General features: G+C 38.5%; 1 protein-coding gene across 9 annotated transcripts in view; it reads left to right on the top strand.

Annotated features, from left to right (window-relative positions):
* Positions 1–488: 488 nt before the first annotated feature.
* The window catches only part of LOC124416081 (afadin), a 90,183-nt gene continuing 62,948 nt past the window's right edge, over positions 489–27,723 (top strand). For 8 of the 9 annotated variants that reach the window (XM_046896933.1, XM_046896934.1, XM_046896931.1 and 5 more), the window contains exons 1-4: positions 489–558; positions 22,413–22,524; positions 23,732–23,924; positions 25,662–25,943. In XM_046896933.1, coding sequence (XP_046752889.1) covers positions 509–558; positions 22,413–22,524; positions 23,732–23,924; positions 25,662–25,943 — 637 coding nt within the window. In that variant the 5' untranslated portion in view covers positions 489–508. Of the gene's footprint in view, positions 559–15,996; positions 16,125–22,412; positions 22,525–23,731; positions 23,925–25,661; positions 25,944–27,723 lie in introns of those variants that run through there. The other variant, XM_046896930.1, reaches the window with a different exon arrangement.

Below are 27,723 nucleotides of genomic sequence, written 5' to 3'. Positions count from 1 at the left end.
TTATATATTATAAAGAAGAGTAGAAAAACACTTTCACTAAATTGCCAATTCGTCGTTTATGGTAGGTATGTACATAATCGACGATGGACCCTGGTGTGTATGCAGTAATTTAGACGGCCTCGGATATATATCAGTTCCCGCCTGTTCGCCTGCGGTTTCGCACCGCGGTCCATATACCGTCCGTTCAAACTTATCTTCGCATCCGTTTCCTTCACGCGTTTGCTATTCCGAAAAGAAAAAATCACACTTATCAACGAAAAAGTGCGATTTCCCTTTCACGTATCGCGCAATTGTTTACCTATATGTATAGTGATAACCGTACCTCGCTTCGCTATTCCTTGTGCACATAAACTGCTCATGTTATATTTTAATTGCCGTGTAATTGCATCATGGTGTTCCACTTTTAGCCTACGATAGTGAGCCACGGTGCTCTGTATGTGTTACGCACTGAAGCTGGTCGAGTGGAACAGGAAATTGTTGGAAATTATCAGCAGGACGAAATATTATTATGAACGAAAAATTGACGCTGTTCAAAGAGTTACGATTGAGACTGTCGAGGTATAATAATGACGATCATAGCGTTGAATTTCTCGTCCCCTTCTTGGCAATTTAAAGTCGTGCACGGATAACAAGCTTCACGCTTCGTTATATTAATACATCAAATTTGTTATAGTCACTAAATTATTTATGCTGCCTAACAGATTGGTCTCAACTGATTAACGCTGTATGAGAATACCGGACTCTTAATTGACCGTTTGAATGAACGGTTGATTCAAATGATCCGAGATGTACTACGAAATATTAATTCATTTACTGATTGGTCTCGCTCGGTGCTTCTGAAGACGTGCTTTAATGGAAAACTGATTGCAAGCCGTATTTCCGTGCCCGAATTTGCCCGCCGGCATACTTTTATCACCAAAGTATGCAACGGCCGTAAATCAATTTATACGTTATAACGTTACTCGTTGGGGGTAGATTGAATTTGTGAATTTAAAGAGAACAATACCTGTATAACCTACCGATTTCCAATAACCTTCAATTATCCCAAATCACTGAAGCATCCCAGATACTGCGTAAGCATATATATATATATACATTGTTTATATTAGGGTGGCGCCAAAAAACCGACCATTTTTTTTTTTTCAGTCTTGTGTGACAAAATGTAAGTGTTTGATGTTTTAAGAGCCCACTCCAAAGGACAGTTCAAAAAAAAAATTTTAAGTGGTCGCTCCACATTTTTTGAAAACGTCAGAAATCGTTGAAAATTGATTTTTTTTCCTCTCGTTACGGTATAATTTTATAGATAAAAAAAAAATAAGTTTCCGAAAGTTTCAGTTCAAAATTTGAATTTTGAAAGGTCGCTCATAATTTTTTTTCAATTAATTGGTGCATTTCTTTAGATCTTTTCGAACGAATTTTTAATATTCATATTAAAATTTCATAAATTTTTTTTCTTTAATTCAGTAAGAAAGAATCGATAACAATACACCACGACTTGAATTAAAAATCAAACAAAATACTGAAAATATAATTTTTTGACGATTTTCGACATTTTTTTAAATTTTGAGCAGCCTCTTTAAAAAATTTTTATTGAGCTGTCCTTTGAAGTGGGCTCTTAAAACATCAAAAACTAACATTTTGTCACACGAGACACAAAAAAAAATAGTCGGTTTTTTTGCGCCACCCTAGTATATATTTATATGTCCGTCGTTTAAATTGTATAAAATCCGATATTCGAGCGAAAATAGGGGTTGCCGAAGATCAAAGAGCGAATCGATTCCCAGGGCTTGTGTAGTTTATGGCCGCGTGACGGTTTACAGGAAGAATAAGAACGCGTATCTTTGAATAGTTAACATTTACCCACATGTGTGCTCAAATACCTGTTCGAATGTCATTCGTACTCCTCCTCGACGTTTACTCAGTTCTTTCAGCCGCACTTCCGCTCCTATTCTTTACCCTCAGAATCGTAGTATCCACTTTATATTGAACAGCATTTTTGTGTCGCACAATTGTTTTTGGTTCTTGATTCATTTTAGGATTGGACTTATTATTATGCACCGTTGCGCTACAGGTGAACAACATCATCATTTAAATCATGGCGTAGGACTGAAATTCTTGATAAAAATGTGGTTGAAACTTGTGATGGAAGTATTCGAGAACTCGTGATCATTATCATATACCATCGGATCAGTAAGTTTCTTAATATGTATATATATTAGGGTGGCGCAAAAAAATCGACTATTTTTTTTTTCATGAGTCTCATGTGAGAAAATGTTAGTTTCTGATGTTTTAAGAGCCCACTCCAAAGGACAGCTCAAAAAAAAAATTGCAAGAGGTCGCTCCAATTTTTAAAAATGTCAAAAATTGTCAAAAAATTAGCTTCAAAAAATTGTATTTTCAGTATTTTGTTTGATTTTTAATTCATGTCGTGGTGTATTGTTATCGATTTTTTTTTACTAAATAAGAGAAAAAAAAATTTGTGAAAATTTAATATGAACATTAAAAGGTCGCTCGAAAAAATCTAACGAAATGCACCAATAAATTTGAAAAAATTATGAGCGACCTTTCAAAATTCAAATTTTGAACTGAAACTTTCGGAAACTTATTTTTTTTGGTCTATAAAATATAAAATTATAAATATAAATATAAAATTACACCGTAACGAGAGAAAAAAAAAAAAAAAAATAGATTTTTGACGAATTTGACGTTTTAAAAAAATGTGAAGCGACCTCTTAAAAAATTTTTTATTCAGCTATCCTTTGGAGTGGGCTCTTAAAACATCAAAAACTAACATTTTGTCACCCGAGACTCAAAAAAAAAAGTCGGTTTTTTGCGACACCCTAATATGTATATGGGGCATTCCAGGTCAATTCGACAAGGGTCTGACCCTCACCCTCTCAAATCTGAGTCTTAATGACCGGAGGTGTTTCGTTAGCCTAAAATAACATCTCCAAATTTTTCTCAGATTTTCAAGCCCTCTGACCCCTTAAGATGATATTTTCGAAAACGTTCAATCGGACATTTTTGAAAATTATGAAAAAAATCACATAGATTCTGTAGGCAAAAAGAAAAATATCCCAACCAAAATCGAAGTGGGCAGGCAAAACGGTAATTTTTTATAAATTTTTTTACTGAATAATTTTTTTTTTTCAGTAATTTCGATTTTTTTCGCATTTTTGAGGATCCAATATATTTTCCTATATAATCTATATAATCAATAAAATATATTGAATCCTGAAAAATGCGAAAAGAATCGAAATTACTGAAAAAAAAATATTCAGTAAAAAAATTGATAAAAAATTACCGTTTTGCCTGCCCACTTCGATTTTGGTTGGGATATTTTTCTTTTTGCCTACAGAATTTATGTGATTTTTTTCATAATTTTCAAAAATGTCCGATTGCCCGTTTTCGAAAATATCATCTTAAGGGGTCAGGGGGCTTAGTAAAAATCTGAGAAAAATTTCGAGATGTTATTTTAGGCTAACGAAACACCTCCGGTCATTAAGACTCAGATTTGAGAGGGTGAGGGTCAGACCCTTGTCGAATTGACCTGGAATGCCCCATATACATAGAGGTACATTTGTTGTAGTGTACTTATGTACACCGAATCGTGGTTTGACTACGAAGGGGTTAAGATCGCTACACGATAACGAGGTACACAGTTTATAGAATGTCTTGGCTTGGGATTAACTCCTGCATCGAATTCCGAGTACGTTAATTCGAAACTTGCAAGATTCATAGAGACGGGGCCTCACCTCGGGGCGGGTTGTACAAACTAACGCCAAGTACCTTCTAGTCGGCGTCTGATCCTTTGAGACTACGTTTATGTACCAACACTTCGACGACGTGGCGGTGACACCCCGTAGAAATCCACGGGAGTGTTATCATCAGCCTTCCGAGGCTTTGAAGCTTTCCGTTCCGTGTGATGCAGGTATAGATGGATTTGTCAGGGTGAAAGTACGCAAGGGTCCTTTAGTCGGTGCATGGACTGAAACCAAGGGGATCAGTGTAGTCAGTCGTAGCAGCATCTGGAGAACCAATTATTTCAGATTACGATTACCTATTAGCCATGTGGTTTTTAGCAGGCGGTAGAGTTGAAAGGAGAGTCGCGGATGGAGCAGATGGTAGGAATCACGAGTCTTGTATTGGCGACAACGACGTGAGTGTCCGTTATTTTTTACTTTCTTTTTATCAGAATTCATCTCCTCGATGTCATTTTCATCGCACGCGCTTCCATCTCAATGTAATTAAAATACCTTTTATAAGATGAACGTCTTTCCACTTCGACTTATGTTACTTACGGCCACTTTTTTGATCCGGAATATACATTATAATATGTATATGTGTTATGAGCTAGCTCGACAAGTATACTAACTGGAATGTCTCCGTAGAGAGATCTCGTATTTTTACTTCTATTTTTCTTTCTCTAACGCGCGTTTATCTTCTCCATCGTCCCACGAAGAGAAGAAGAGCACTTGAAATTTTTTCAAGTACTTTCTTCTTCTACTTTTTCCTCGGTCCTGTTACGTTGTTCTTATGTTACCAAAAATTCACCCGCATACAGAGAAGATAAATACTTCTCTTCTTCGGTCTCTGGATTCCGGCACATGCCGCTCGTCTAACTTCGTACGAAGTCACACGTCCTGGCTTCAACTTGTCATGATCTTTGGTAGAAAGAAGATACGTCTGCAAATGGATGTCAGTCACTTGGTAACAACTCGCATTGTGTATCTACGTGCATCCACGCTGCAGGCACATACGAACATAACCTATATAAATTTAGACCATGAGTGAACCATGCCACTTATCCATCGATTCGTACAAACATGTTACGCAGGACTCGGAACCTCAGATACCGCTCTGCATCCTGCAATATGCACTCAACGTCGAAGAATGCGGAATGGGATGGAAAATGCAGGCCACAGAATTTGTGTTCTTTGTCTTTCACGGTTTTGTTAAGGCTCGGTTTAAAAACATGTAAATCGGTACCAAATTCCATTTCCTAAGCTTGATATCAACGTCCCCTTTTGTCAGCAACCCTCTTCCTTTTCCTATTACATAAATGCTCATCCATGGTCGAGTGGTCACACTTTGTCGTATCATTCCTATCATAAATCACGTTTAAAGAGACGAGTTGGGGTTGCGTGAAAATATGAGGGATTCGAAAGTTTGTAAAGTAGCTTCAAACGTTCAAAGAAAAAACAATTTCAAAATCAGAGTGAGACTCGGACTGACCGTATCAACGTGGTAGTTTGTCACGTGGGGTTATACACGGCGATAAGCGATGACCGCGAGTTATTTCGGAGGAATGCATTAACCGTAACGTGGGTCTGCATTCTTGGCGTTGAACGTAAACCCAGAACTGAAATCCGACTCCCTCTATATTTATCCTTATCTTAATATTTCCTGCGATATGGCGTTGCTCCGTGGCAAGGTTAATCGTATTAATGAATTTTCCTTGTTTTTCTATTTCTACAAATTGTTTGTTTTCGCTTCAACCGACCCTCTTCGTCGCCTTGAGACATTCGTTCAACGACGTAACCCGGTAATGAGGTGCGACAAAAACACTCGTAAATATGTTGTATGGATGCATGTGAGCAACGAAAATACAAGTTGATAGTACGCATGCGTCTCAGTGAACCATCACAGATCTCGATGATCTCGATATGAAAAAACGTTATGGATCACTTGATTAAATTAATCCATTCATCATAGTCACGATTCTCTTTAGATTAAACAGTCTTTGGTCCGAGAAACGAAGCCTTGTTCACAATTATAACTCACTACTGAATTTCTCTCGTACCTATCCTTACCCGTTTATCTAAGTTAGATTCTCTCAATGGTTGTGTCATGGTGGGGCATCATGCCTAAAGTGTGCAAAGAACCTCCCGTTGTATCAGCCACCCGGGGAACAAGTCGGTGGCTAACTGTTACCGTCCAGCATCTGCGGTCCGCTTGTGGCATCGTACCCCTTTTCTTCGGACCGGAAATGCATTATTTATGATAATACGACGCTCATTGTTGCCCGGTATACCGCCCATTGTACACTTTTTTCATCCTCTCTCTCTCGGTCTTTCTCTTTCTTCCTTCCTTCCCTCCCTCTTTTATTCAGATCGCACAATTTTGCCCAGTCATCATTCACCGGGCAGCGTGAAACGCCTCTGATTATTGTTATCATATCAAGTCTTCCCGATACTACTGCTTTCCACACCGCTAAATCGTTGAGGAGTTTAAAATCGCATTTTGCACTGCTTATCGCAACTTCGCATAGGATTTTAATTCAATCAAATCGACCTGGACATCATCCGTTTGAACTGGGGTGCGGATTTCATTTCCAAAACCAACGGCGCAAGATTCGATAGCCAATTCATTCGCACAGTCGTAGTAACGTGACCTAACGATACTTACACAAAGGATGGGACTTGATTGTACCGTCTATCGGCTAATGTAACCGTATGTCTTAGACAGTATGTGAAAGAGGTTACAGTTGGGGACATTATACCTTATCGGATCCGAATATCTTGCATCATCGTTCCGTAGCCCGATGTGAACTGGGGTGGAAATCGATCCTATACCGGATTTGAAGGGTCCAAAGTTTCTTGGGTGAGAAATATATATTTCACGGTTTCACGAGGGGCGATTGACGCGCGACGAACCGATTTTGTCAATATATTCCCATGCCGTGGGGTGTCTGCGAATATCCCCCGTGCATAAAATGCATGCATAGTGTATAACTATATGTATACGTATTTTTATTATTTCCTCCCCTTCTTCATATTCCATGCATTTATTTCCGACCTGTACCAGATCGATTGACTGATTGATCGATGGCTGTCTTTGCCAGTTCGAGCAACAGCTGGTCGATCAACCAACGACTAGGTACCAAGTTGTTTTCTTTTTCAACGACGAGTGCACAAAGAAGTTTTAATAATAACAATACGGCGATCAATAAAATATGCCACCATGGAGCAATGGTGTTTCTACGTTTTGGGGTCGTCGTGATACCCACTCCGACCAGCACCGCCACGGCCAGACCACCAAGGGTGCCTACGAACGGTGACTTCGAGGTTGGCACCGCCAGGAACATCCTGCGTTGATCCTTTCATCGCGCTAATCGATATCAGGTTAATGTCGTACCTATACGCACACAGGTAATACAACCAAGGCAGTCGGAAACGAACCAGCTAGGCACATAATCTCCGCGAGATTGTTTTTTAAATTGTCTGCGAAGAAACTTTTCCGTTCATATTGACACTACCGTACTATATTATATATCGAACGTTTTCCATTTTAAACACGATTCTGTGTAGAGAAAAAATTTTTCATCGATGTAGTTCGTTTTTCTACAGATGATTGAAATCGATGGTGTTCCCTGGTTGTGATTCGTTTTATTTTATTATTTGTTTACTTTCAATCAAAATGATTCGCTTCGTAGTTTTCAAAGCTGATTGATAAAGATTAAAAATATACTTAGAAAATTAATGAAACGCGATAATATAAATGAATTTATTAACTGTACACTTGATTATACAAAAGTTATTTCCAATTGTTTAAATAACTATCCTACAAAATTTTCTTTTATAAGTAATCATTGCCTGTTGTTCGTTTTGGCAATTTTTTTCTCGAATGTTTTTTAAAGTTTGCGAATTACACGTGATATATGTCGAAAAAAGAGACGAATACGGTGGTTTTAAAAAATATTTGCATTCCCCATCGTACGTAAAATACGTTTAGGACAACAACGTGACGGTGGATTAATCTCTCAGCAAATGTGTCAGTCAGATTAACGTTTCATCATCGGATTAAAGTTTTTCTTTGCGGATTGTACCATTAGTGATATACTTACACTAGGTATATACACGTAGGTGAACGTAAATATTATACGGTTGTTGATCGCGCGCTCGTTTCATTGTAGGTACCTTCGACTATACGTACCTAATACCGTCATGATATGATGTCCGGTATTTTCACATCCGCGACGGTGCAGTCGCGCCGAGGAAACATCGCGAAGACCATTGACATGCACGGACGTACGGTGTGTTGAATTACCCGTTGCGAAAATTGTCATCAAATCATTATTTCGTCCCTTACTACTTCGAGCTACAGAGAAAAATAAATAAAACTTGAAATGTCCCGCAAATTTTTGTTTATAATTCAGCCGATTAAGGGGGTATTCTGGTCTAGAAATTTGAAAAAAAAAACGTTTTTTTTGCTCCATATTTTCAAAGTTTAGACCTTTAAGAATAAGCCTCTAAGAGGGTTTTTGAAATTCAAATTATTTTCGGAGTTACAGTCATTTTTGTGACTCGCCAACTAAACCGGTCCGGCCAAAACGAATCTTTAAACGCGTTTTTCTCGAAACTACTTTTTTCGATACAGTTGACATGATATCTCAAGTTCTGATGGACCGATTTACTTGAAATTTGGTGGAAATGTTCTTTGTATATCCCTCTATGGTTGAAAGCACGGATTAAAAAAAAAAACAAAAAATCTGTTATTGTCTTTTAAAAATTCAAAAAGGTAAAAAACAGGGACACAAAAAAAAAATTTCTTTTCACCTTTCGTGCTCCAGACTATTGAGACGTCTTTACTAATAAAGAATTTCCTTGGATTTTCCGAATCGCAACACTACAAGAGTCAAAAACATCTCAACCAGGACGCGCCGGTAACTTTTCGTATTTTTGTTTTTTTTTTCTTTTTTTTGATGGATTTCTCTCGTATTCTTGTAACATCAATAAAGGTCTTGCAAAAAAATGGATGGTAGAAATGTTTTTTTTTCAATTCTATTTTTATCTCACTTTTAACGGAATCAGATTGTCCTGTTTGCTAATTAGAAAATCACGGGGAAATCAAGAGCTCATTGTGTCCAAACGGGTAATGGTCTAATCCCGTTTGCCAAGAACGCATTGTGCAGCTTGTTTCTCTCGCGATGCCACCGCTTATGAGACAAGCAACCTAGCTGCACTGGATTCAACAGTTTCTTGGTTACTTCTCAGAGCTGAGGATTGTACACGGTATAAAGGCTGGCATTCCAGCTTCTCATCAGCGCTTGACGGGATACGAACATTAAGAACCAACTCGGGTAATGCTAACGATAAAACGCACTCTGCTTCGTGTTTGATGACTCTGATAATTACAACTGCGTGAAGTATATTCACGCGTACCTAGAGTTGGACGTGTAACGGTGAAATCTTTTTACTGACGAGCCTTGCCGTGTTCGTCAATTCATTTGCGAAATTCTTCGTGTCTAAGCCTGATAACATCGCTGCTCGTCTGTGGGATACATATAAACTATATTTTAGAAACTAGCGAAGTAGACAACTTGAAAGTGTCAACCTGCACGAAATTCTTGTAGATGGTTTACGGATACGAGGAAAGTTTTTAACGGGTTTATATTACACCCGAAGTATCCTCATATCCGCTACTGTAGACAGTGTTTATCCTGTTTTCGACGATTTTCCACTCCATAATGTGTTACTTCATATCGTATACTGGCATGGCTGGAAATTCTAAGGGAGACGGGAAATTTCAGCTGTATTTTATGAAAGGTGGTATATCTACGTTATTGTTTATCTCGCCATTGTTTTTACCCATTTATGCCTATATACTTTTTCAGCCTTCGTCTGCACCCCTTGATTTTTATTTCCTGTATCCGTCGGTCCGCGACTTGAACGGGGTTGGCGTTTCCGATTCTAATCTACCCGGCCGTGTGGGAATAAAAAGGAGGGAAAAAGTGGAAAATAAAGAGAAAAAAACCAATGAAGGGATCACGGAAGGGTTCCTCCAACGGTAACCAGATGTTGTTCGATCAACCACCGATCCGAATCGGTCGAAATCGCGGATTTGCACTTCCGACGGCGCCGCGACGACTAGACCATTTCTATATCAAGAATCGTTTAAGCCCCCCTGGTTTAGGGACCTGACGTATCATCCCCCATCATCCCTCTTTCATCACGCGGGACATCCACATCATTCCCTCGTTTTCTTCGATGACGCGGCGTCGTTCTTGCAGTATGCGGGATCTTCCATCAGCACACCATAGGATTTTCCACCCCAACTAGATTGGTAGCTGTGTGATATGATTTACAGTTCTTCGTGAAAAGAAAATCATTTCTTTATAAATTTTTTTTAAATATATCCAGCCCTGATGTCGTTCGAAACGTTTATTAACCAGATTTGAAATTTTTTCGAAATAAGAATTTAAGTCATAGTCCAAGAAATGAAAAGGCTACATTCAAGTTAGTAATTTCAAGAGCATAAATAATAATCATTCTCTAACACGCAGAAACTTAATCTTCTTCACTTTTATCATGTATACCCACCATAACCCGCGTTTTACATGTAAATTTAAATAAAAAAAGCGTCAATTTCTGATCATCTACTCATCTTTTATCCACCCTGCTTCTTTTTTCTTACCATCTCATACGAAAAAATCGTGTATCGCAATATTTACGAATTTAAAAAACGTTGTCATATCTTTTCTTCCCATAGATGATGGTAGTATAGGTAATTCCAAACGGATGTTAACACACGCACCCTTCATTTACCACCACAGATACCATCATTGCTCGGCAGCGTTCGCCGATCCGCAAATACGAAGACGGTGCTCATCTATGTCCTGTAATGGAGGCATAAAAAAATCATAGAAGTAAAATGTACTCTGACTTCCTTTAACGGAGGCTTGTGCTGATTTATTCTTTTTTATTCCAACCATTGGCGGATTCAAACGAGCCTTTCATTCGCGTACTACGCAATGTGTGTTTATATATAGGTATATAGGTGTATATATATATATCGGTAGGTATGTAACATATTACTGAACTGGGCTCTAGGCACTCCGCTGTACGTGAGAAGAGTGTTCCTGACGTACTGCCACGCCCGTTTACGACTATCATAGCACGAGGACCCAGCGTGAAACCAATGCGCACTCGCATCCACGCACGTACGACGGGGCTTTAGCCGATTTTAAGTTGTTCGGATATTAGAGCATTTTAAAGATAAAAGTTTGAATTTTTGATATGCTGCTAATCGCTAGTAAATACGTATAGAATAATTTTTTATTTTTGTAATTAATTATCAAAATTTGGATATTTAACATGTAGTCAATAGGGAATATTTTGTAAAACGCATATTTTTAATACAATTTGACCACAACTGCTAAAAATAAAAATACAAATAACTTTAATTTGTATTAATCAATTCTCGCAGATCATGCAAAAATGATACAAAATTTATTCTGACGTGTAGTTTCGTAAATATAAAATTCACGAAAATATCAGTTAGCTGTAGGTACTTAAGTGGCATATCTGATTCGCGTGAAAGTGTGGCTATGTCGGATAAAAAAACGCGCCATTTTTGAAATTCATTCATTCTATCGTGTATTTTTTGTCATTTTGTAATTTATTTTCTTTACAAATCATCCGTGTGTCGAAATTAATTTATTTCCTCTTGTAAATTTAGAAATGAAACTCAACTAAACACTGGCAACAAAACATACAGCTGTTACATAATATTGTTGTCAGATCTATTGTATACGGAAAAATACTTGAATCATTAGACATTTATTTATTATTCTTAGTGAACAAATAATTGAATCAATCTGTTTAGAGGTGATTTTAGGTAACATCTGAATTTAAGTTATTAATTTACATGTTGAAGTTTTTTATTTTAGTTAAACAAAAATCCAGATTTTATTACGACTTACGGGGTGCTATTCGAACAACCTTAAATAACGCGGTGAGAAATACGCGTTCCTCTCCTCCTCTTTTTCGGCTTCACGATTTCACACCCCGTCGCATATCGATTGATCGTCCCCATTTTTTACGGGTTATAATATGTCAGAAGGATGAGAGAATTGACGAATTTCCGCAAACGTGAACTCGCAGAGATCAACAGCTACTCTCACGAGGCTTTAGACACATAAAACTTGGCGCGTGATCCACACGTATGGAGATCTGTATATACCCAAGACGCGTCGTGAAAACAGGTTTCCTTAATTTTCGAAAGTCATTGACCATGCAACTGCGAGTGAGTAAAACTCGTAACCGTAGCTATAGTATCACACACGCATGTCTATGCCTATACGATATCCATGAAGGTAAATACGACGTACATACCTGTGCAGTTATCCGATTCAACGAGTGGGGTTACCGTGGCGGACTCATCGATCACCTGTATCAATACACCCAAGTTATTTAATAACGTCGTATAGCCGGATTCGTTACTCTAATATACATAAACTACGGGATATTGTTGTTAAGTGGTAAGGAAAAATGCAATTGGCAAGTACGTGGAAGGTATACTTGCAGCGTGTTTTGTCGTTGCATATCCATTCATCTCTCTTTATCCATCATATCGCTTTGTCACCTGCAGCTGTGTCGACACAGGGAAAAAATTCCCCGATTCATCTAATTCAACTTTCAAATTCGTGCCGTGAAATAATTCTTATGCATTTCAATGTGCATGCGCGCATGCAGTCTGTAGGGGCTGTGACTGTTGCATACTACTCACCCATCAGTGACTTGTATTTAAATCGGGCTTTGTCAGGAGCCGTTAAATACTCTGGACATGCCGCCACACTCACACGTCGTAAAATGCATACATATGTGTACATATATGAGCAAATCCACTAATTCCAGACGCCAAATCCAGCCTCACTCCCTCAGCAGATTTGCTCACAATTTTTCGAGCTGAAAGTCCTCATCGAAAAACAGTATCTCAAATTTTTTTATTTTTTTTTATGCATATACATTAGGGTGGCGCAAAATAACCGACTGTTTTTTTTTTTTGAACTGTCCTTTGGAGTGGGCTCTTAAAACATCAAAAACTAACATTTCGTCACACGAGACTCGAAAAAAACAAATATTCTGTTTTTTGCGCCACCCTCATATATATATATATATATATATATATCTATGTATAAGCGTAAGAGGTACACAGGCGTTATACAGCACTAATAATAACAAAAATCAAACCCCTTGACTCCGCGGGAGTGTGCGTGAGTTATGTCGTCTACCTACCCGGATATCAATTACAAGGGGTCCCAACTTGTGCACGAGGGCCTATTTTGCATGGTAACGACTAGTAATGGACCCTGCTTTTCAAAATGTTTACTCGGTCTACGGGGGGCCTGAGTTTTCGTCCCCCTGATATCGCCGTTTTAGTTTATTATATTTACATACATTTATCATGCATGCAGAGTAATACCACCACTTCGGCGAGGGTTCGTTTATTAAGGATCTTGTTTTTTTTCCCTTTGTACGCACTCCTCGTCACTTTTTTTTCTCTGTTTAAACGCTATTCTTTCCTCATGCCGCGGAAAACTCGCCCCGTAACTTTTCGAACGGACTACTTGTGATATACATATATACATACGGGGCATGTTCCAGCTGAACACGACCCGCTTTTGACCTCGTATTTTTGGATTCAGCTTTAAATTTTTTTCGAAATTCTATTACCGGTAAGAAGACTCAATTTTTTTAGATTTTTTAAATCAAACGGTTTCGAGTTATGATTTTTTTTTATCGTCTTATTTACAAAATGACATTTTTTCAGAGGACTTGGCGCAAAAACGTAAGGTTTGACAGTAAAATTTCGTTTAAATAATATACGAGTTTGATCAAAATAAAATTAAAAAAAAAATAATAAAAAAAAAAAAAATAGTAAACAAATCTACAACCTCCCTAAGGGTGATTATTTTTCCTGAAATAAAAAAATTAAGTTTGAATGTTTGTAATGAATGTATCTTTTTATAAAAAAAAATCGGACTAAATTAATTATGACATACTTGAAAAATCGTTTTTTTTTTACTTTAGAAAGAAAAAAATCACTGTTGAGAAGGTTGTAGATTTGCTCACCATGTTTGTTGTATGAAACTTCAAAGCGAACTGAGTATTTTATTTCAATGAAATTTTATTGTCAGACCTCACATTTTTGTGCTACGTTCTTTTGACGAAAAATGTCATTTTTTAAAAAAAGGCGATTTGCAATAAAATCATAACTCGAAACCGTTTGATTTGCAAAATGTTGTAGAAAAAGTCAAAAATCTTCTTGTCGACTAATAGCATTTCGAAAAAAATTGAGAACTGAATCCGAAAACGTGAGGTCAAAAGTGGGACGGGTTCAGCTGGAATGCCCCATATATACTATACCTTGTACCTTTATCGTGCTGCGCATCCCTTGTCTCAAATTTTCTGTATTTCAAGATGTTTATTCTTCTCCGTTGTATCTTCATGATTGTAATACTTTTTCTTGTAGCGTTTCTCATTTTTTTGTCTTTCATTTATATCTATCCTTTCAGAAATACGAATTATCGGAGGTTTTCTTTGCAGAATGTGCTATGATGCACATTTCTCCGATTTTTTTTCTTTTTGGCTTTCCGAATGGGTCAAAGGTTGAATGAATCGTTTTAAATTTGAAAATTGATTTCCAAAATTCGAACAAAATCCTATATTTACGTCTAATCAGCGTCGGCTACATAGTAAAAATGGGATTCTCTTAGTAACTTTCCGAGATTCTAACTCTTTATTACGAGGTATTTTTGAAGACAAGAACAGGGGAGAGGGACAAAAACTAGAAAAAAATATCCATGCACAAAAAAGGATGGATTCGTCATTCCCATGCAGTAAAGCGTAGCGTCAAACGCACCTGGCCCGGGTTGGGGCCCCTAGGCTTCGGGGCCGAAGGGCGGAATACTTCGTCAGGTCTCACTGCCACGTATATAAAATGCCACGGTGCCACATAGCTATATCAATACTCAGTGGCGTAGGTTTGCAGGGTACGTGTCCTGTAACGTCGATAAAAAACGGGAGAAAAAACGCTCACGATCAAACCGCGAATTCATATGTTTTGTCGAGTGTGGACCTGCATACGTTGAACAAAAAATCAATCGATCAACCTAAATGTCATACATTGATCATTTTCTTGTGTCATTTATAAATTAACTCCAAATGGAATGTTCGAAAATATCCTGGCAAAAGAAAGTCGAAGTTTCTTTGGAATAACTTTATCAATACATGAGTTTAAAACTATTTTAGTTTACACTATAGACTTTTTTTATTACACATAAACGTTGTAAGGCTTAATGATAATTAGAATCAGACGGGTGATAATTTATGCTAAAAAATGGTAACCTGCTCATAATTCTCATCATGTAACAATTTGTTAATGAGCAACAGAGTATCGTAAAAACGAGTTTCAAAAAGCCTAATTAACCGTAATTTATCGTATCACTAAGCATGAAAAATGTTGTTTAATTACATGTACCAAAAATAATCACATGATGCCCCCAACAACTCCGTTTCTCAATTTGTAAAAGTCATCCGACCTACCGGGTCCGTAATTTGTTTCTGGTGAAAACGGGCCGATTTCCGTCTCAGCAAAGGGATCTCGAATCTCTAAATGCGGCACTGAGATTGTAGCGTACTCTAAAGTAAGAGAAGGATACGCATACCGTAGTAGCTGATTGTGAGTGTGTAAATTCCAGCGTGTCAGTACCCCGTGAGCAAACCACGGCTGCCGAGGCCCACGGCATTCGAAAATGGGGGACGTCGAGAATGGCTCGTATACCAACAAGGCCCACAACCGACAGTAACCATACGACGCCCCCACTCTGGGGCCCCTTTGGGCCCGCCACTTCGAAACGCGAAGCCACACGAAGCCAGCTCCTGAACGTGGCGTCAGTTGCTCGCCGCGACCCTTCTTAAGCGTGTCTGTCAGAACTGAGTCGACGGACATTCGACGATCAAGTGTTATTAATCAGTCAGATCATATATACTGTCTTCTTCGGTGTTCGAAAGTTATCGCTGCGGCGAAAGCTCTTCTCGTTGGTGACGAAGTGCATGTGAACCGTAGACATCTAGTTTATTTTTACTTATCTTTAAGAACCTGCAGTTTCGTGGGATGTGCTGCACCAGTGGAATTCGAGGCATACGCTTCAGTAGGGTGATTCAGTGCGTGTGCGTGTGCGTGTGCGTATTCGATAGACGTGAATGTGCTTGATGAATAGTCTTTGCCTAAGTCTCATTGTCCGACCAGTGCAGTGATCTCGTTAACGTTCCGCAGACGTGACCAGGTTTAAACTTGGCCTTCTTGCCGGTTTTCAGTAGAATGACCGTCCCAGAAGAGTGAGTATTAAATTGTCCCACGTATTAAACTGTCAACATTTTCTGCCATCTAGGAGATTTCACTAAAATTCTTGTTCAGCTTTCTAACTGCGTTTATATGCACGTAAAAGCTGAAAAAACTGAGTATGTATTTAGGTTCATTATGTATGTCTTCAAAACTTGAGAAAATTCTTTTAGTCAATGTATTTCCATCTCTTTCTTATTCTTTTCTCATTATCAGTGATAAAAGAATCGGTTTGACTTGTGGAATTACAACTTCATAACATCCGATCCTTGTATTGTTCATTTCTATAATCACCAGAGTGAGGAAATGATTTTAAACGTAGGTTGGTGGCTGCTGTAACGCGCTGACTTTCTTTCCTTTCATTCTCTTCCAACCCCATTTCTTTATTTCATCTTTAATCCCGGTGTGGAGAAAAGAAGAAACCGGAAAAGGTAATACATGAACCATTGAACATCCGATGTTACGTAGTCGAGGTGTGTCGTTCGCATTTCAAGGCGTCACAGACACCTGAGGTTAAGCCTTGGCATCCGGTGGCCCCAATAACTGCAAGAAACGTTCGTTTGCGAACGGGAACTGGCAGGATACCTGCTCTAGCAGCGTTTAAACGCTTCCTGGAAATCATCAAGGCGTGCCATGAGGAAGAAATATACACCACGGGAATCACAAGCTTAAACCGTTGAATGTGGAAATCCCGGGTTCGGTCCTTTCCGTACACTCTAGTTGGGTCAAGATTTAAAAAAATGGAGAAAAATCGTACGGGAATACAGAGTGACCTTTGTTCCCTTCATTTTATTACCGTAAAACTCGTGCAGGGTATTGTCTTGACCGTCCAGTCGGCCACGGGTTCCTCTAATTCCTCTCTGTTACAAACTTTGTGCCGAACAATGTGAGAAGTAACAATACAAACGCGTATATAAATCCACTACCCCATTCCAAAAGGAATATGAATTTTATCCACTCGAGGGAAAAACCATACAGGCAAGCTGCAAGGGTGGAGTTTATGGTACGCGATGAGATAATGTCACAGCTGGTGTTGCAGTTTAACGATCAGTAGCTACTCTAATGCACGTAACAAACCCGACTAGTTGACCCCTCTTGGTACGACTGATGTAGTGTCAGCGTAAATGCATCTTCAATTCCACACTGGTAATATCTTGGTCCAGGAGAACTTTGATGGGTTGAGGATGGATGTTGCGCTTGAATGGGTGCGTTGAGCTATCACACGAATCAGAAACGCAACGGCAAGCTCAGTCAATGAGTGACACACATCCGACCTCTACACCCTCTCTCAAATTTATATGCCCCACCACACAAAGTGATGATTCAGAATTTATTAACGGTGAATTTCTGGTTGTGCAATTTAACCGATGACAAAGAAGCTCCAGGAACCGAGCACTGTCCGAGAAGTTGATGATTTAGCCAGTAATTTAATAGCGACTTTCTGTGTTTAGCTACACGAAACTTACGTGGTGTAGTTCTATACGTTCATGCGGTTTTGTACACCTTTCGACGTGCAGAAATGTCGAGGAAAAAAACACGAATCGACGTCATTTTCCTCAGCTAATATTGACGAACCCTTGTGTCTCTTCTTGCAGTCCTTCTTTTCTTGTTCTGCACAGTTGCTCGCAATCCTAAGAGATCCCGTTCTCTCACTTCGATGCTCTTTTCCAACTCGTTGAGTCTCTAATAATGGGCAATTAAAAGTTTTATCACCAAAAGAACTGCAGTCGTCCATATAGTATATCGGTGGACAAATGTGTAACAATAACGAGCATGACTTCAAAATACTTTTGCGTCATTGTATAAGGTTTTTAATTACAATGCATTTCAGAGAAGTAAAATAGACCTTGGAGTGAACTGCTTAAGTGGTCATTCATCAACTTGGATGTGTGTTGTATTGTTTTCGCATATTATGATATTTCGATGAGACGGAAGGTTTCTCCTATCTTTTTATGTACTGAAAGTTTGAGAAAAGCATGCGACGAATGCTGTAGGTTTTTTAATATCGAACGAGGCACGTTGGGCGTAAAACGTGCTGCTTCTTTTTTCCGTCATGCACTTAGATCTGCCGAGTATAATTGTTACACCGTAGAAAATGACACGAAATTATCGCTGAGACAGCCAACCGTACGAATGGAAAGACAATGGAAATCTACGCTCTATTTCGTGCACACGATGTAACTGGCCATAGCGCCCGATGTCGTTGTAAGTAGTAGAGGATAGAAAATGGAGCGAATTGAGTCTATCGCAGTTTAGAACATCGTAGGAAACGTGTCAGTTGGTATATATGAGCGATTCATAAGTCCTAAGTATAACAGATATTCGAATTTCCCGATAAAAAAACGTCCCTCGAACTCGCTGGATGTGAATTAAAAATTTTCTATCATGATACGTTATTAAAGAAATAAATTTTCACTACCCTGTTCGTTCATAGATAAGCTCGTATTTTTACTGTAATTAAAGATTCATTTAAGGTCACGCCTTAGGGGGGCATTGACAAGAAGTTAATTACCGAGAAGTTGGAGAGAAGTGGCAAGTAAAGTCGTTAAATAAATTAATCGCTATCGGAGTAAGCGTCAGATTGATATCCGGTCGTTTGAAAACGCGTTTACAGCCGACTCCGAAGCGATGCGACGAATGACGGTTTAAAGTTTCCTGTTATTGTCGTTCAGGCATGATAATCGAGTATTTCCTAAACTCGAAAAGTCCATCTAGCAAAGAGCCTTGTGTCACGGACACACACACCACAGCCTAGATTCTCAGAAGAACTTTGAAGAATTGGATATTTTTGATATGTATTTTACTGCTGCCTCCTTGTAACTGGGAAAAAAATTCTGATAGAAATGAAATGAGAAATCGTTTCATTGACACCTCGATGTTCTCAATGCCCATTCACAATCAGACCAGAAACTCCCACGAACCAGTTTTTCAGACGCAGCCCACATTCCACACCTATATTTCTAGTTCCCAACCGTACACAAGGGTTCATCACTTCAGGTGTAGAACGAACCTGGCTCATTCGAAGACACGTGAATGGTTTTATGGAGAAATGTTTAAACGTCGAATCATGTTCTGCGGTCTTGTCAGAGTTGGAAAAAAAAATACGTAAACCATTATCGTCTCGGAATTGCCTCTGCCCAGAATGCATACCCATGTACGTGGATTGGCTTTCACTACCACATTTCAGAACAGTGTATTCACGAAATGGAGCATGTTTCCTCTTTCAAACTTCTTGGTAGATACAACTCTCATTGTTTCCAACGATTTCTCAGTGATGTTGCTGCACTCTAAAAATCCTCATTGTCTATTCACATCAATATTTTACGCGTGAACTACTCGGCGGCGATTCATTGCTTATTAATTTTCGTGGAATAGTATCGCGTCTTTAGAAAGCCGTGGGCCAACGCCGAGTTGATGGCAACTTCACGAATACTACGACTATCTGATGTGTGGTATGGATCGCACAGTGTAGATGCTTATCCAGGCTCTGAATTTGATCACTCAATGGGTAATTCATCCTTCTAAATAAGTCTCATTTACGCGAATGTAGTTAACGGTTCATCTGCACGGTTTCTAGCCTTCACACGTTGAAGGTTTTACTTCAAAAATTCAACCCGTTAATCCGGCACGCATACTTCACTACGCTTTTACTTAGTCAGCATTGACGTTTCATTTTTCACAGAGGAAACTTTCTTGGATAACGGATGTTTGCACTTTTTTCAGAGCTACTTCAACCGTTCTACTGAAGTTTTCTATCTATTTTTCAATCACTCACTTGACTAATCTTACCGAGTCATAATCGTGCAATGTAGAAGTCAGGATTCTTTCGACACGTTATTTCTGATGGTTAGATATGATCTGACTATAAGTAGACCAACCGGTCCTTTCATACAGGGTTCTATTGTCTTATATCTCTTATATAATGGCAATTATTTCTTGTCCCAAATTTTTCCCGATAGAAATTTTGACATTCGGAAATGGGACTTGATCGTATCTGAAAAGTATTACTTTTTTTCATTATTCCAATTGCCAAAGAGTATCTCTCCCATAGTGGGTATTGGATATCGCGAAAGATCGAGGAAATGTCGCTATTGTACCAGCATGTCATACGATTTTTCGCGATACCAGCTTTTACTTCGACTGTCTAAAACTGCGCGAAAGGCGAGTGATCTATTGCATGATTTCGGGTCGCAAAAGGCCAGACGACTACTGATCGTGAGCCGAATGAAAGTTCCTTACAAGAAAATTATGTTTGTCTACTTGGTTTAAAGTACTCCCAAACCAAGTGAGCCTTACGGTTGTCACGTGAAAAGACTGATGAAGTATCCGGACAATCGTATACCGCATGTATATTTGAAATGTATATAGTAATAAAATGAACACATCGTCGTTCATCTAATGCTCAATGAAGAAGACAAGCTCGAACCAATGCTACAGCCAGCGTAAACACCGGCGTTATTGGTTTCGAGAGAAAAAAAATGGACCTGTTAAGGTGCCTTAGGGATACAACAAGCTCGCACTGTAGTGGGTACTACATGGTGCCATACACTCATCGTCTGGGTATCTTTAACCGAGTCAGAGAGAGTCTTAACGATGGTGGACTACTCACGCTTTCCGTTCCGTCACAGCCAATGGCCGCTCAAAAGATACGCGAGGAATGCGGACCACGTGAGAAAAACGAAAACGTCACGCCAAGTGTTGTGTACAACAATCAAGATAATTACGAATGTATTATCGCACGCAGCGGAAGAAACTTTGCGTCGTGATCTTGACGTCAAACTCTTTCGTTATACGGCGATGATTGATTTGAAAGACGATTTTAAAAAAACCGTGAAGTGTACCTACCAGAATTTTCTGTTTTCGATGCCCTACGTATACCTGCAGTATTCATTAATTCTATAAGTTGTACTAAATACGGAATATCAGGTCACGCAAAGTATTATTACCACCCACTTCTCGAAGAAATTGGATTAACGTAATAGAATTCCATTGACTATAATACGGTACCTCGTTTCTGGCACGGATTCTCTGTTCAAGTTACAAGAAAAAGACATTATCGAGGTAGTGAAATTTTCTTTGTTAGAGTATAATCGGGTAACCGTGCACGAATAGTTGTTCTAACTTAACAAATCTGTCGTGAAAAACCTTTCTCAGATCGTCATCTGTGGGACCATCATTCTACCCACTCGTGCAATTACTGTCGACGAATATGCACAGGTGTTCTGACGACATGCCCACATCCTCGCAATGTACTGGCGAAGTACCAACCATAATAGCAACTTCAGGAAGTACGAGCTACATGCGGTACAATGGGGTTCTTCAAGATTGCGCGAGAACTATCCCAGGGTAGTTTAGTCACTTTACAGTCTATAGAGGCTTGAATGAGTGCTGATGGGAAAAGGTTCGGGAGCCAAGGAGCCAGGACCAGCCTTGCAAGGTTACCGTGCATCTATTATCAAATCCCTTGTGCCTAATTAACGAATGTTGGTGAATTATGAGGGCTTTTCTTCTGGTCTGCGAATGCTCACGCAATGTGGATGGTCGTCTCACAGCATTAACAGCACGACTAAAGATTCGGATACCATATCGATGCCCTGATATCGGAAAAGGGTATAATTTACGGTATAACCTGCTTCGAAGTACCCCAGACGAGTAATGCGGTACCGTGTACATTTGATACCGCAACGTTGCGGGAATAATCAAGTGGTTAATTAGAATTCCCGGAGTGCAATGCTCGTCTACCCGTGTAAAGCCGTTGTTATACCAACAGGATACAACCGGCATTCCGTAGTTTTCCTATGTGACTCCGTGCCGGTTTAGCCCGCCGTGCCGTTCTTCGTCATATTTTAATATACCGGGAGTGCCATCCCGCATTGTGTGCTAATGCGTGCCTGGAGGAATGCAATGAGTATCCTTCGGGACACGATATGTATGTCCAGCTTGATCATACTTTGCGACCCACTGACTCCAAAGATAAACACGTACTCGCGTCCTCGATACACTCCGTGAATTATTTTATATTCCGCTTCCCGTACTTGTCCTTTCACTCGTTGGCCCACCGTGGTCGTCGGCTATGTGGTAGAGATCATAATTTTATGTGAAAAGGATTAATTCGTTCAATCGACGCGGGAATTGAGCGTCCAACAATTAATATATACGAAAGTATATAATTTTAACGATTGCCCTATATTGTTGTTCTCCGTCATAACGTGTATTATTGTATGTTCATGAGTCGACAGACTGTTTTTGCTAATCCTGTTCTCTCGGTTTTTTGATGTTCCCAGAATGGCAGCGGAGGCGGCTAACAAGAAGGCGGAAAGAGAAGCCCTGCGCGGGGTAATCCAGCAATGGAACGCTAATCGACTGGATTTGTTCGAATTGTCCGAACCAAACGAGGTAAATATGCAATAAACTAATTCTTGGAATAATTGGGACAGCCTAGTTTTGCCAGCAACTAATTATGCAGAATATTTTGGCGAAGGAGACGGACGGTAGAGTGTCTGAACTGTGTCATCCAGGTGGACTAATTGACTTCAACATCGTGATTCGCGGTATCTCGCCTCTCGAAATTAGGTCACTCAGTTACTCCGGCTCACATAACACCCTGGTTCTCACCCCAATCCCACAAAACCGATGCTGACACTCGCTAACTCGCTACACGACTGAGGTATTTCGGGAAACAAATGTATCCAGGTCCTTTTGGCGACGGGAAAACTGTTCTCTGGAGACTCGTCTTCTGGCTACGATCGCCCATATATGTATAAGATGGGATTGGGGTGAACAGGGAATGTACGAGGGTTTACGAAGCTGACCGTCTTCTCATTCTCACAACAAAAGACCGTTTATTTAAGCGTATAAAATGCTAGCATGCTGCACCTTGAAACGTAGCGTAGATGTGTTTGAAGAATCTGAGTGCCTCAAGGGCTTCTTTGATAGCTTCGTTTTATTACAGTTTTTTACTTAACCAACTTGTGATTCGTAATCGTATACAAGTGTCATATTTACGAGACGTTGATACGTTTTAAAGTTGAATACCTATTCGCAGTTTAAAAATTGTTGTAAGTATTAATAGAGTGATTAGATTAGTTATAATTACTACTTCGGACTTGGACATTTTCGTATCTGACACTATTTCATCCAGCTCTAACAGTTTGATAATTATGATAAATCTAATAAAGTTAACTTTCTCGTGGACAATATTTTTTCAATCATTTTCGGCTAGCTTTGTTATTTCAAATCTATGCTTTTACGCATGACGAACCGTCCGAGTTGGGTCAAACCCGACCGAAATGCCGATCAGACGTTGAAGAATTTGATATTCTTCTAGCATCGTTCGTTTGAAAACTGTTCGAAATGTTCAAGTCTGAAACGTTTTCTAAAATCGCTGACTGCACAGAAATCGATAAGAAATTCTGCAAAGTCATGTCAGACTGGTTACATGTATAAGTTTCATAATCCAGAGTCCTTCGCGTGCGTAATGGCGTAAACTGGTATTGAATTGCGTAGCGAATCCCAGTGAATCATACATTTTCCCGTATTTAGCCATGCTTTTTACATTGCAAACTGAGCCACTGCACTTTCTCATATCATTTTTACTGTACAGGACTTGGAGTTCCACGGGGTGATGCGGTTCTATTTCCAAGACAGCGGGCAAAAAGTGGCGACGAAATGCATAAGGGTGGCTTCAGACGCTACAAGCCAAGCCGTGATCGAGACTCTTATTGAAAAGTTTCGTCCCGACATGCGAATGCTGTCAGTGCCCGAATATGCTCTGTACGAGATTCACGAGAACGGAGGTGAGTCTTGTATTTTTCCGCAAAGTTATTCTCGTCCGGCACGTTTTCGCTTTTACGATTTCATTTTCCTGTCTGAGAAACGAGACAGTGTCTGTATATAAGAAAAGGAAAGCGGAATAAAAAGAAATGAGAATGAAAGCAAAATCAAATATTCCCCATCTTCATGGCAAAGAAAGTCTCCTTTATGTCGTCTGCATCTGTCTTTTAGGTCACGCAGAGTTTTAGGATCGGACCAAAAAATCATCTCATCTTCTTATTTCTCTTGGTTTGTTTTTAGAGAAAATACGATATTTTCTTACCGATATTGATTCAATATCGTTGCCGTGACTCTGATAAATATCATTGATCACAACCTTTTGTCACTGTAGTTGACAACGGCGAGACATTCTGGTCATTCACAACGATTAAAACTAACTGATCGTTAATCATTTTGTTCCTTTTTCGTTATTCTACAGACGGCTCGAAGCAAATAGTTTACTCATTTTTCTACACATACCTACGTATAGTTGTTATTCTTGAAAGAACTATTGGTAGGATTTTTAGTTCTAAGAAAATGATAAATGGGCGCACAGATAAACGTGCATTAATCTTAATTGGACGAGCTGATAATACGCGCGTCACCATACCGTCAACTAACATTATATACTGCGTGATATTGTGTAAAAACTAGTAAAGTGATACAGCTAAGTGTATTTCTAATACAATCCTAGAATTGAGCTTCTATTTTATCAAATTTTTACCTCAAACAAAAATTTATACAAACGGTCAAGTTCTCATCAGATCTTTTCTCGTAACTTTTCACGAATCGCATTTACTTGTTGAATTTTCTCCTTTCTGTAGAATAGCAAAATACTTGGTTAATAACATTTTGTCAATAATTAACTATTCAGATTCAGACACTTGCACGATCGTGCAAAATATACAGATTATTACGTTAGTTTTTGGTTTATAGTTGAAAGAATTTAAGATTTAAGGAAAAACCGTTTTTGGTAGAATAACAACTCATCTTTTCGGGGACGGAATTTACATCGGCTAATGATTATTTAACTAACTTTACTCTAAAGCCTGCAGGTATAAAATCGTGACCACGAGTATAAGATTAAATTTGACTATAATAATACCAGAAAATATGCCCACGCACATTCCGTCTAACAAAATCAAATAACCGAACCGCTTGGATATCGAGCCAACTTCTTCGAACCGAGATAAATACATAATTCTGGTTTTGAATGAACGTAAAGGTTGAAATTTACTACTTTGATTTCACAATCAACCGTGTATTAACGTATGTTCGGATTATCACCACACCTTACAAGTTTCGCGCAGGATGGTCAAAACCCGAAATAACCGGTATGGTAATACTGTTTCTAATTTAAATACGTACGTTTCTCTATAGCCCATGGCTACAAATACTTCCTCTAATGTCTTGACACCTGTTTTAAAAATCGAAGTACTATAGTTAGACGATCGATGCAACTAGCTTACCCACGTCAGAACTGTTATATTATAAATCATCATTCATTGGTATATTAAATAAACAATTGAAAACTTTTCACCTATTTCTTCTAACTCGCGGAAATAGGTTAAAGAAACCGCGCCTAGATTTTGGATCTGGTAAGCGGTACTCCTCGATGGATGTCTTTATGGGTGTAGAAATGCAGCGATTTAACGTTTGGCTTTAATGTCTATTCCTCAATCTTTGTTACATGATGATATTTTCATTTTCATGCGGATCAGAGGAACGAAAATTGGGCCTCGAGGAAAAACCGTTGCTGGTACAGCTCAATTGGCACATCGATGACCGCGAAGGTCGATTCCTACTACGAAGGATCGACGACAAGACGAACGCTCAGGGTGTTGGATTTTCCGAAGGCACCAGCTTCCGGCGGAAACTCAGCAGGAGGGAAAAAAAGCAAATGAAAAAACAGGAAAAACTTAGCCGGCTAAAGAGCGCCGGCGAACAAGACGAGAGCGTTATTGCTGTGGACCAAAATGGCGTTGCTGAAAAATTGTACACTGGTGAGGAATTGTGCTTTTTATTTATCAACCCGTGAATTACAACTGTTTGGAAAGTGGATGGATTCTGTTTTCAGATAATTTAAGGATATTTCTCAAACCCATCAACATTATGATTTTGTTATTTTTTTTTTTCTAAATTACGTTCAGAAATTATTTACTGGCCAACAACTAGTCGCAAAGTTTATTTATAATTTCTACACTCGTACCAATAACAGTTATTGGAAATAAATCAGTTTGTTTGCAAAGCCCGTTATTACATCTTTTCACTTGTATTGAAAGAGTGAACTTGATTAAGGGTAAAATTCTTAAAGCAAAATTTATATGTTGCATTGTAAGCTGCGTCATAGTTACCAAAAACTTGCAAAATATATTGATTTTTCACGTTTTTCTGTTGTTTGCAGTAACTTTACTAACTTCAATCTCGTGTGATCTATACTTGGGTAACTATAATATTCGTCGATTCGAAGCTTCACCTTATTATAATTTAATACGTTTTCTTTAACATTGATACTGTTATCGTTTATCTCATGAAAACCAACGGTATAACGTAATTGAGTTTAAAATTCTCAATAAAACGAAATTTTGTTCTACGAATGTAAACCAAAAAAAATGATTACCTCTTCATTATTATTCGATTCTCCATTTCGACTCAAAAGAAGTCTGTATGTTTATGAAAGACGACCATAAACCTTTCATGTTTAATGATTAACTTGATTATCGATCGCGTTTAGAGAAAAGCCTTGATTTTTCGCTATACTTTTCACGTCTTTAATTCCCTAGCAATTCTTTTTTTATTTTATCTCTGAGAATATCCATCAAAAAAAACTTTGATTAAAGTTTTCAAGTTTGTAATTTAATACAGTTACACTTGTTCTGTCAACCAAATGTGTACCTTAGACATAGACATAGGATCGATTAGCCGTAGTAGGTTGCCAAGGAGCTAACTTCCTAACTTTCCGTAATTCGGTCGATATTTCGCGGGAAAATTCATAATACAGTTGTGTATAAATAGGTATAGAATGCACCTATAAGTTGTGTACACAGGTCGAAAGGTTTGTGTATCTCTGAGGAAATTATGCAACTCGGAAATCATGCGCTAACATCTAATTAGGGATTAGTTAGAAAGCGGTTAGACGGCATAACTACGCTCGCTGAATCGTGACGCGAATGGTCATCGATTTTACAACAACTAAACTAGCTTGTAAGCTATTTATTATCAGTTGGTGGTTACAACAGAAATCACGTCACTTCATTCATATTAGAGTTCAGTTGATAAATTTACGTTGTAAAAGCCTTGACCACTTTTTGGCATCTTAGTTTTCTAATCAACTTCATTTTTGTATGACTTATTTGTCCTATAAGATACGTGCAGTTTTATTTATTTGAATTATAATTTTTTGAAAAAATAAATTTTTTAACTTAGCCGTATAATTTATTCAATTGACGGTTAATAAAGTTTGAGTTGTATAATTTAATATAATTTGCTTACAATTTCACAACAGTAATGTCGATGAACTTTCACCAAGAACCATGCATATAATTTATTCTCAGGTAATTTCTTCAAAAAAATAGATTTCACAACTCATTACTGCACCTAATTTGTAAGATCATATAATTATTTAAAATTAGAATATTGCATGCCTGAGAAATCAGTTAAAAATTGAAGTTTTCTTTAAATTATCTACGCGAAAAAAAGGCTGAATCTTATTCACCAAATGCTCATTCTGTCAGTTTCTTAACGCGTAATTTAATTCGTGTTCATACTTATACGCTTCGAAAA

Source organism: Diprion similis, chromosome 2 (assembly GCF_021155765.1).
Source record: "Diprion similis isolate iyDipSimi1 chromosome 2, iyDipSimi1.1, whole genome shotgun sequence".
In the NCBI taxonomy this organism is placed as follows: Eukaryota; Metazoa; Arthropoda; class Insecta; order Hymenoptera; family Diprionidae; genus Diprion; species Diprion similis.
Note: the sequence above shows the minus strand (reverse complement) of the source record. Positions and strands in the feature narration are given on the sequence as shown.